This window comes from Scyliorhinus canicula, chromosome 1, assembly GCF_902713615.1.
Source record: "Scyliorhinus canicula chromosome 1, sScyCan1.1, whole genome shotgun sequence".
In the NCBI taxonomy this organism is placed as follows: domain Eukaryota; kingdom Metazoa; phylum Chordata; class Chondrichthyes; order Carcharhiniformes; family Scyliorhinidae; genus Scyliorhinus; species Scyliorhinus canicula.
Genome location: NC_052146.1, coordinates 313,395,369 through 313,406,935, shown reverse-complemented (window position 1 = coordinate 313,406,935; position 11,567 = coordinate 313,395,369). Strand labels below are relative to the sequence as shown.

General features: G+C 47.7%; 1 protein-coding gene across 1 annotated transcript in view; it reads right to left on the bottom strand.

Annotated features, from left to right (window-relative positions):
• Nucleotides 1-9: 9 nt before the first annotated feature.
• The window catches only part of gpn1 (GPN-loop GTPase 1), a 33,549-nt gene continuing 21,991 nt past the window's right edge, over nt 10-11,567 (bottom strand). The window contains exons 5-8 of the mRNA XM_038817622.1: nt 9,467-9,545; nt 3,963-4,057; nt 1,373-1,418; nt 10-911 (exon numbers count right to left, since the gene is read on the bottom strand). Of these exons, the coding sequence (XP_038673550.1) occupies nt 648-911; nt 1,373-1,418; nt 3,963-4,057; nt 9,467-9,545 (484 nt within the window). The 3' untranslated portion in view covers nt 10-647. The remainder of the gene's footprint in view (nt 912-1,372; nt 1,419-3,962; nt 4,058-9,466; nt 9,546-11,567) is intronic.

The following is an 11,567-nucleotide window of genomic DNA, read 5'->3' as shown; positions in this document are numbered from 1 at the left end:
AATCCCACAACCAATGGATCAAAGTCCGCCCATATCCAGTGTCGATTGTAGTTGACAATTAAACTACTTACGGGAGAGGGAGGGTTTCACAAGCAGCCTCATCAGAAATGATGGTGGAGAAAAATACGAGGCTGAAAGTCTCCGGGTGAACAAAACTATGAGTACAAAGATAGGGTAGATGGGAAGAATCTTTTCCCCTTGGTGGAGGGGTCAATCACCAGGAGGCAGAGATTTACTGTAAGGGGCAGGAGGTTTAGAGGGGATGTGAGGAAAAACCTTTTCCCCCAGAGGGTGGTGGGAGTCTGGAACTCGTTGCCCGAAAGGGTGGTGGGGGCAGAGACCCGCACAACATTGAGGTATTTAGATGAGCATTTGAAATGCCAGAGGAGACACGGCTACAGACCGAGTGCTGGGAAATGGGTTTAGGATAGGTGTTGGATGGCCAGCACAGACTCGATGGGCCGAAGGGCCTCTTTCTGGGATGCATGACGGCGACTCTTGCTGGAATCATTCCAAACACATATTACCACTCCGTGCAGACACTTCTGGGTTCCCTGTTATTTTAGCTCCTCTCTCTCTCTCCACCCTGCAGCTCTCTACTTTACTTATATCTATCTTGATTCACGGCTATTGTCAGCCTGACAGTTCTAAGCCTCTTCGAGAATAGTGCGGAAACGGAGACTGAGCTCAGCCTTCCAGCTAGTGAAACATAGAAGGTAATGAAAATAGACTTGGAATGCTCCGAAATAATGGACACAATTCACCCGCAGGTTGCTGTAGAATTCATCCAGGACAAGGCTCATGGAGCGCGTCAGGTTACTGGCAAACGTTGTCTCCTGATTCAGTGCATCCTGAAAAGTTTCAAAATCTTTCATCCACTCCACGGCAAAGGAATGGTCCACGATATCGATCTACAACCACAGCAACAGGAAACGTATTAATCTACAATCAGAGCATTAGGCTTTCACCAGTGCAGAGTGGGAGCAGAAGGCTTTCTCGTTATTAGCAAACCAATTCTTCTTCAGGCATCAATCTACTCACTCACCATATCCCCCGCAACTGCACCTGGTGCTCATTTCCCCATCCTCAGCTGCACCTCAGCCCCTAAACCATCCCCACTGGATGGCCATATCCCCTTCAAATCCCAGGCTGACCCATTACTACCCAGCTGAGTGTTTCCTGTTGTCCTCTCCAGCCACTCTGTAGCCTGATTAAGTGGGGTGAGACTCCATCGAAACACAGTCATTATTGGTCCTTTACAGCCAGGAAACATTAATCCTTTCTGACTGGGACACCTCTGACCCCAAGCCAAGAGGTGAAAGGTCATTAAGTGACACCTACGGTGCTCCAACCAGGTTGAAGAGATTCTTACCTTATTCATGACGACAATGAACGGCAGTCTGGTCTTGTAGAGAATGCTAAAAGGGGAGAGAGGGACATTACAATTTAACTGTGTGTATCCAGGAAATGGACAACTCAACAAACTTACGAAAGGGATTTAAACAGATTCAATTGAAGCAGAGATCAAACAAAAGGAATTGTTACACAAGTGGAGTTATTGTTCAGTAATGGGCTAAGAGACATTGCAATTAGTTGTCTCATTTATGTTAAGTATCCAATAATTGACACTGATCTGTAAAAAGGGCTTCAGGTGACCTTTGTGTCAGGTGATGTGATGTTTGAGTTTTGTGCAGAGTCTGTTAAAGTGAAATAAAGGTGTTGGTGAAAAGCAGCAGAACCTTTGACTATACAACAGCAGCGAAACGTCTAACAGTTATGCAGCATCTCCCTTGTGGAAGGAAAATCAAAGGAATGAGCAGAAACAACAGCAGAATTGTTGTTGAAGATTTGAATTCACTGTCCGAGGAGGAAGAAAACAGCAGGGGGAATGTAATTGGCAAAAAAGGAACCCTTTATTCTTTAAAAAAAACTATCTATATTTATCTTGAAAACATTTAATGAAGGAGCCTCAACTGCTTCACTGGGCAAGGAATTCCATAGATTCACAACCCTTTGGGTGAAGAAGTTCCTCCTGAGCTCAGTCTTAAATCTACTTCCCCTTATTTTGAGGCCATGCCCAATTTCAAGAAGAAGCCCAATTTCTCCAATCTGTCCTGGTATCTAAAATTCCTCATTCCTGGTATCATTCCAGTAAATCTCCTCTGCTCTCTCTCCAGGGCTTTAACATCCTTCCTTAAATAAGGTGCCAAGAATGAACACAATACTCCAAATGTGGTCTGACCAATGATTTGTAGAGCTGTAGCATCACTTATTTGCTTTTATACTCGATGCCCCTATTTATAAACCCAAGGATGCTGTAAGCCTTCTGAACAACTGTTTCAACTTGTCTGGCCACCTTCAGAGAATGATGCACTCGAATCCCGAGGTCCCTCTGCTCATGGACTCTCCTCAAAGCTGTACCCTTGAGCCTGTATTGTCTCCCCGTGTTTCTTTTACCAAAATGCATCACCTCACACTTCGCTGCATTGACGTTTATCTGCCAGGTGTCTGACCATTTGGCCAACTTGTCGACGTTTCTCTGAAATTGCTCAGTATCATCCCCACAATTCACTATTCTTCCAAGCTTCATATCTACTGAAAATTTAGATTTTGCCCTCAACACCCAACAGGGAGAATATAGAATGGCTAATTCACCTAACCGCACACCGTTCGGGACTTGTGGGAGGAAACCAGAGTGCCCGGAGGAAAACCACACAGACACAGGGAGAATGTGCAGACTCCGCGCAGACAGTGACTCAAGACAGACACGCCACCCGCGCCGGCAGAGACGCCACCCGCGCCGGCAGAGACGGCACCCGCGCCGGCAGAGACGGCACCCGCGCCGGCAGAGACGGCACCCGCGCCGGCAGAGACGGCACCCGCGCCGGCAGAGACGGCACCCGCGCCGGCAGAGACGGCACCCGCGCCGGCAGAGACGGCACCCGCGCCGGCAGAGACGGCACCCGCGCCGGCAGAGACGGCACCCGCGCCGGCAGAGACGGCACCCGCGCCGGCAGAGACGGCACCCGCGCCGGCAGAGACGGCACCCGCGCCGGCAGAGACGGCACCCGCGCCGGCAGAGACGGCACCCGGGCAGAGAGAGAGAACATTTCAAGTTCAGATTGAAGGTCAGTCTGAGTGGGGGGAATAATGGTGTTCCAAATGCAGCATACAGAGGCTCCCCGCCCAGTCAATCACTCACATAAGCAGGGTTTCTATGCCATGAGCCCAGACAGTTCCTGTACCCCTTTATCTTCCACTCCTTAAACCAGAACCCATTGTGAAACACTTACCTGGTCTCCTTTTCAATTACTAATTCCCGGAATGAATTTTAAAGCTGCAATCTTTCTTATAGAAAAACATTTGTCTTAAATCTCTTGGTGTTTAATGTTGTATCTCTGTCCCCAATTCGAGACCAGAAACTCATTGTCCCCATATCCTGTCCTATTACTTCATAACTTTAAGCAATTCTGTCAAACCAACCTTTAAACTTCTTTATTTTAATTAAAACAGCCCTGTATTTTTCAATCTTTATTTCCTAATCCTGGTTAGAATCTTTGTTACTGTTCTGCCCCCATCTGGTAGAGTCCAAAATTACAAGTAAACATTTACCATGGTCTGATAAGGTTTTTATACAGATTGACTATTGCAGCTCAACTTACAGAAATTTCAGCATTCCTTTCGCCTTTTCACAACCGTATCAACGTGAACTGCTTTGAAATGCCCAGTGAATCCAAACCCCTCTGCTCCCCCAAATCGTCTCACCAGATTTACAGCATCCTGTACCAGTTTTGTTCATTTCACTCTTGCATTAATGCCCCCTTGCAGCTTCCTTTGGTTCTCTATTTATTATCCTTTCCATTTCACAATTATCTGGAAAGTTGAGACTCTCCCCTCTCCAGCCGGACACCCAAATCACTGAATTGCAGAGCGCTAATTTCTCACAGAGCCTGGGGCCATACCTGCAGGCATACAGCATGTTCGACATGAAGGTGACTGGATTTGTGCTGCGCGATGTGTCCATCACATAGACGACAACTGTGCAAAAGGTGGAGGCCTGTGAAGAAGATCAATGTCAGAGTAAGATACAGAAATGTCAGACAGCAACAACACAAAACCTGGATTAAGGCTGGACTAAGGCTGGAGGACAAGTCGGCCTTTAAGCTGGCAATAAATATGGCAGAGGATGGGCAAGTGAGGCTGGGAATATAGAATCCCAACAGTGCAGAAGGAGGCAATTCGGCCCATCGAGTCTGTACCAATCCTGTGAAAGAGCACCCTACCCACCCCATCCTATTCCTGAACGCCCCCCTAAGGAGCAATTTATCATGGCCAATCCGCCTAAGCGGCAACTCTTTGGACTGTGGGAGGAAACGGGAGCACCCGGAGAAAACCCACGCACACACGGGGAGAACGTGTGCAAACTCCACTGACAGTGACCCTGGAGCTGTGAGGCATTAGTGCTAACCACTGTGCTACCTTGCTGCCCCGGGTCCCTGGAGCTGTGAAATGAAAAATGAAATGAAAATCGCTTATTGTCACGAGTAGGCTTCAATGAAGTTACTGTGAAAAGTCCCTAGTCGCCACATTCCGGCGCCTGTCCGGGGAGGCTGGTACGGGAAGGGTACGGGTGGTTCTGTGAGGCAGTAGTGTTAACCACTGTGCCACTGTACCGCCCACATGTGGGGGAGATAGGGACTGGGGTGAGAGAAGAACTGTGTGGATGTAGATGAGTTTATGGGAGACGGTGGGTCAGGTATATAGATGGGGCTGAGGAAGGAGCAGTGCTCCGAAAGCTAGTGATTTGAAACAAACCTGTTGGACTTTAACCTGGTGTTGTAAGACTTCTTACCTTGTCCAACAGGTTTGAGATTCTACTGCATGTGGACAAGAGCGAGTACTGCAGGGAGGATGAGCAAAGTGACCATAGCACCACGTTACAGGGACAAGCGAGGGAAGACGAGAAATTAAGTCAGAGTCGGGGACAGTGTAGTTAGTGGAATAGAAACTGCACTCCAGCCAGGATAGGGAGCCCCGAAGACTGTTGCCTACTTGGTCCCAGGTTGAAGGATAACTCATCTGGGCTGAAGAGGAACTTGGAGTGGGAGGGGAAGATATAGTTGCCACGGTCCATGGAGGCACCAATGGCATAGAAGTAGAATGAGGAAGAGGTTCTGCACGGGGAATACCAGCAACTTGGTGCTAAACCAAAAAGCAGAACCCCAAAGATTTTTTAAAAATAAATTTAGAGAACCCAATTCTATTTTTCCAATTAAGGGTCAATTTAGGGTGGCCAATCCACCGACCTTGCACATCTTTTTGGGTTGTGGGATGAAACCCACAGTCACTGGGAGAATGCGCAAACTCCACACAGACAGTGACCTGGGATTAAACCCCGATCCTCGGCTCAGTGAGGCAGCAGTGCTAACCACGCAAATCCCCGTGCTGCAGCTTTCTGCAGTCTCTCTCCATTTCAATAATATTCAGCTTCTTTATTCTTCCTACCAAAGTGCAGAACTTCACTTTTTCCTACATCATATTCCATCTGCCATGTTTTTGCCCACTCCCTAACCTCTGGAGACTCTCTTTTCCTCACCAATTGCCTTCCTATCTATTTTTGAGTCATCTGCAAATTTGCAATCGTACATCCGTTTCAAGTCATGAATATACATTGAAAATAAATTGTGGCCCGAACACTGATCCCTGTGACACTCCATTGGTTACAGGTTGTCATCCTGAAATGCCTCTCTTATCCCAACTCTGTCTTCTAAATAGTTAGTCAAAGCTCTACCCATGCGAACTACCTCCAATACCATGAGGTATCTTAATGAGCCTTTGGTGCATTACCTTAAGCGAGGGGCAGGCTGGTGCAAAAGATTAGATCACATGGGGTCAGGGGTGAACTAGCTGGATGGATCCAGAACTGGTTTGGCCATAGAAGACAGAGGGGAGCAGTGGAAGGGTGTTTTTCCGAATGGAGGTCTGTAACTAGTGGTGTTCCGCAGGGCATAGCCTCAAAATAGGGGAAGTAGATTTAGGACTGAGTTTAGGAGGAACTTATTCACCCAAAGGGTTGTGAATCTATGGAATCCCTTGCCCAGTGAAGCAGTTGAGGCTCCTTCATTACATGTTTTTAAGGTAAAGATAGATAGTTTTTTGAAGAATAAAGGGATGAAGGGTTATGGTGTTCAGGCCGGAAAGTGGAGCTGAGTCCACAAAAGATCAGCCATGATCTCATTGAATGGCGGAGCAGGCTCGAGGGGCCAGGTGGCCTACTCCTGCTCCTAGTTCTTATGTTCTTATGGATCAGTACTGGGACCTCTGCTCTTTGTAATATATATAAATGACTTGGAAGAAAAGGTAGCGGGTCTGATTAGCAAGTTTGCGGATGATACTAAGATTGCAGGAGTTGTGGATAATGATGAAGATTGTCAGAGAATACAGCAGGATATAGATAGGCTGCAAAATTGGGCAGAGAAATGGCAGATGGAATTTAACACGGATAAACGAGAGGTGATGCATTTTGGTAGATCCAATTCAGGTGGGAGCTATACAATAATATTAGGAGCATAGAGACACAGAGAGACCTGGGCGTGCAGGTCCACAGATCCTTAACACTGGCAGCACAGGTGGAAATGTGTGGGGCAAGTTTTTTTTTTTTTTTTTTTTACACAGAGGGTGGTGGTGGCCTGGAATGCACGGCCAAGTGAGGTGGGTGAGGCAGATACGTTAGCGAACTTTAAGACTTATCTGGATAGGCACGTAAACAGACGGGGTATAGAAGGATACAGGCGGTTGGTCTGGATAGGACACGTGATCGGCGCAGGCTGGGAGGGCCGAAGGGCCTGATCCTGTGCTGTATTGTTCTTTATTCTTATATTACAACTATTGGTTCCCTCGGAGGCGACTTACAGACTAAAGCTCCCTCTATACTGTCCCCATCAAACACTCCCAGGACAGGTACAGCACGGGGTTAGATACAAAGTAAAGCTCCCTCTATACTGTCCCCATCAAACACTCCCAGGGCAGGTACAGCACGGGGTAAGATACAGAGTAAAGCTCCCTCTACACTGTCCCCATCAAACACTCCCAGGGCAGGACAGAGTAAAGCTCTCTCTATACTGTCCCCATCAAACACTCCCAGGGCAGGTACAGCACGGGGTTAGATACAGAGTAAAGCTCCCTCTACACTGTCCCCATCAAACACTCCCAGGACAGGGACAGCACGGGGTTAGATACAGAGTAAAGCTCCCTCTACACTGTCCCCATCAAACACTCCCAGGACAGGTACAGCACGGGGTTAGATATAGAGTAAAGCTCCCTCTACACTGTCCCCATCAAACACTCCCAGGACAGGTACAGCACGGGGTTAGATACAGAGTAAAGCTCCCTCTACACTGTCCCCATCAAACACTCCCAGGACAGGTACAGCACGGGGTTAGATACAGAGTAAAGCTCCCTCTACACTGTCCCCATCAAACACTCCCAGGGCAGGTACAGCACGGGGTTAGATACAGAGTAAAGCTCCCTCTACACTGTCCCCATCAAACACTCCCAGGGCAGCTACAGCACGGGGTTAGATACAGAGTAAAGCTCCCTCTACACTGTCCCCATCAAACACTCCCAGGACAGGTACAGCACGGGGTTAGATACAGAGTAAAGCTCCCTCTACACTGTCCATATCAAACACTCCCAGGACAGGTACAGCACGGGGTTAGATACAGAGTAAAGCTACCTCTACACTGTCCCCATCAAACACTCCCAGGACAGGTACAGCACGGGGTTAGATACAGAGTAAAGCTCCCTCTACACTGTCCCCATCAAACACTCCCAGGACAGGTACAGCACGGGGTTAGATACTGAGTAAAGCTCCCTCTACACTGTCCCCATCAAACACTCCCAGGACAGATACAGCACGGGGTTAGATACAGAGTAAAGCTCCCTCTATACTGTCCCCATCAAACACTCCCAGGACAGGTACAGCACGGGGTTAGATACAGAGTAAAGCTCCCTCTACACTGTCCCCATCAAACACTCCCAGGACAGGTACAGCACGGGGTTAGATACAGAGTAAAGCTCCCTCTACACTGTCCCCATCAAACACTCCCAGGACAGGTAGAGCACGGGGTTAGATACAGAGTAAAGCTCCCTCTATACTGTCCCCATCAAACACTCCCAGGGCAGGTACAGCACGGGGTTAGATACAGAGTAAAGCTCCCTCGACACTGTCCCCATCAAACACTCCCAGGGCAGGTACAGCACGGGGATAGATACAGAGCAAAGCTCCCTCTACACTGTCCCCATCAAACACTCCCAGGGCAGGTACAACACGGGGCTAGATACAGAGTAAAGCTCCCTCTACACTGTCCCCATCAAACACTCCCAGGACAGGTACAGCACTGGGTTAGATAGAGTAAAGTTCCCTCTACACTGTCCCCATCAAACACTCCTAGGACAGGTACAGCACGGGGTTAGATACAGAGTAAAGCTCCCTCCACACTGTCCCCATCAAACACTCACCGGACAGGTACAACACGGGGCTAGATACAGAGTAAAGCTCCCTCTACACTGTCCCCATCAAACACTCCCAGGACAGGTACAGCACTGGGTTAGATAGAGTAAAGTTCCCTCTACACTGTCCCCATCAAACACTCCCAGGACAGGTACAGCACGGGGTTAGATACAGAATAAAGCTCCTTCGACACTGTGCCCATCAAACACTTCCAGGACAGGTACAGCACGGGGTTAGATACAGAGTAAAGCTCCCTCTACACTGTCCCTATCAAACACTCCCAGGACAGGAACAGCACGGGGTTAGATACAGAGTAAAGCTCCCTCTACACTGTCCCCATCAAACACTCCCAGGACAGGTACAGCACGGGGTTAGATACAGAGTAAAGCTCCCTCTACACTGTCCCCATCAAACACTCCCAGGACAGGTACAGCACGGGGTTAGATACAGAGTAAAGCTCCCTCTGCACTGTCCCCATCAAACACTTCCAGGACAGGTACAGCACGGGGTTAGATACAGAGTAAAGCTCCCTCTACACTGTCCCCATCAAACACTCCCAGGACAGGTACAGCACGGGGTTAGATACAGAGTAAAGCTCCCTCTACACAGTCCCCATCAAACACTCCCAGGACAGGTACAGCACGGGGTTAGATACAGGGTAAAGCTCCCTCTACACTGTCCCCATCAAACACTCCCAGGACAGGTACAGCACGGGGTTAGATACAGGGTAAAGCTCCCTCTACACTGTCCCCATCAAACACTCCCAGGACAGGTACAGCACGGGGTTAGATACAGAGTATAGCTCCCTCTGCACTGATCCATCAAATACCCACGGTGGGCAGTTCAGCGCAGTTAGATAAATTGTACTGTCCTTCAGTATAAACACTGGCTGGACATGAGCGGATAGGTTTTGCAAATGGATTTAAAAACTTCACTCTGCATTTTATTACCTACCAAAGCTTCTGTGATGATGGTTCCAGACGCCGACCAGGTGAATACCTCAATCTGTCCAGGGGTGTCTATTAGAACAAACCTTGAAAAAAAAAAGACACCAACTCAACAGTCGAAGAAAAATAATCCCAGTTTCTCCAAACAGAACATAGAACATTACAGCGCAGTACAGGCCCTTCGGCCCTCGATGTTGCGCTGACCTGTGAAACCCCTCTAAAGCCCATCTACACTATTCCCTTATCGTCCATATGCCTATCCAATGACCATTTGAATGCGTTTAGTGTTGGCGGGTCCACTACTGTTGCTGGCAGGGCATTACACGCCCTTACTTCTCTCCGAGTAAAGAACCTACCTCTGACATCTGTCCTATATCTATCTCCCCTCAATTTAAAGCTATGTCCCCTCGTGCTAGACATCACCATCCGAGGAAAAAGGCTCTCACTGTCCACCCTATCTAATCCTCTGATCATCGTGTATGCCTCAATTAACTCACCTCTTAACCTTCTTCGCTCTAACGAAAACAGCCTCAAGTCCTTCAGCCTTTCCTCAGAAGATCTTCTTCGTAATTAGGCCTGAGCCTTATTTTTGGTATAATTTGGTATCCTTCACCGGGCTGATATAATTCTGGTAAATCTCTGATCCCTCACCGGGTTGATATAATTCTGGTAAATCTCTGATCCCTCACCAGGCTGATATAATTCTGGTAAATCTCCTCTGATCCCTCACCGGGCTGATATAATTCTGGTAAATCTCTGATCTCTCACCGGGCTGATATAATTCTGGTAAATCTCCTCTGAACCCTCACCGGGCTGATATAATTCTGGTAAATCTCTGATCTCTCACCGGGCTGATATAATTCTGGTAAATCTCCTCTGATCCCTCACCGGGCTGATATAATTCTGGTAAATCTCTGATCCCTCACCGGGCTGATATAATTCTGGTAAATCTCTGATCCCTCACCGGGCTGATATAATTCTGGTAAATCTCTGATCTCTCACCGGGCTGATATAATTCTGGTAAATCTCTGATCACTCACCGGGCTGATATAATTCTGGTAAATCTCTGATCCCTCACGGGGCTGATATAATTCTGGTAAATCTCTGATCCCTCACCGGGCTGATATAATTCTGGTAAATCTCCTCTGATCCCTCACCGGGCCGATATAATTCTGGTAAATCTCTGATCTCTCACCGGGCTGATATAATTCTGGTAAATCTCTGATCCCTCACGGGGCTGATATAATTCTGGTAAATCTCTGATCACTCACCGGGCTGATATAATTCTGGTAAATCTCTGATCCCTCACCGGGCTGATATAATTCTGGTAAATCTGATCTCTCACCGGGCTGATATAATTCTGGTAAATCTCTGATCCCTCACCGGGCTGATATAATTCTGGTAAATCTCTGATCTCTCACCGGGCTGATATAATTCTGGTAAATCTCTGATCCCTCACCGGGCTGATATAATTCTGGTAAATCTCTGATCTCTCACCGGGCTGATATAATTCTGGTAAATCTCTGATCACTCACCGGGCTGATATAATTCTGGTAAATCTCTGATCCCTCACGGGGCTGATATAATTCTGGTAAATCTCCTCTGATCCCTCACCGGGCCGATATAATTCTGGTAAATCTCTGATCTCTCACCGGGCTGATATAATTCTGGTAAATCTCTGATCCTTCACCGGGCTGATATAATTCTGGTAAATCTGATCTCTCACCGGGCTGATATAATTCTGGTAAATCTCTGATCCCTCACGGGGCTGATATAATTCTAGTAAATCTCTGATCACTCACCGGGCTGATATAATTCTAGTAAATCTCTGATCCCTCACCGGGCTGATATAATTCTGGTAAATCTCTGATCTCTCACCGGGCTGATATAATTCTGGTAAATCTCTTATCCCTCACCGGGCTGATATAATTCTGGTAAATCTCTGATCTCTCACCGGGCTGATATAATTCTGGTAAATCTCTGATCCCTCACCCGGCTGATGTAATTCTGGTAAATCTCTGAACCGTCACCGGGCTGATATAATTCTGGTAAATCTGATCTCTCACCGGGCTGATATAATTCTGGTAAATCTCTGATCCCTCACCGGG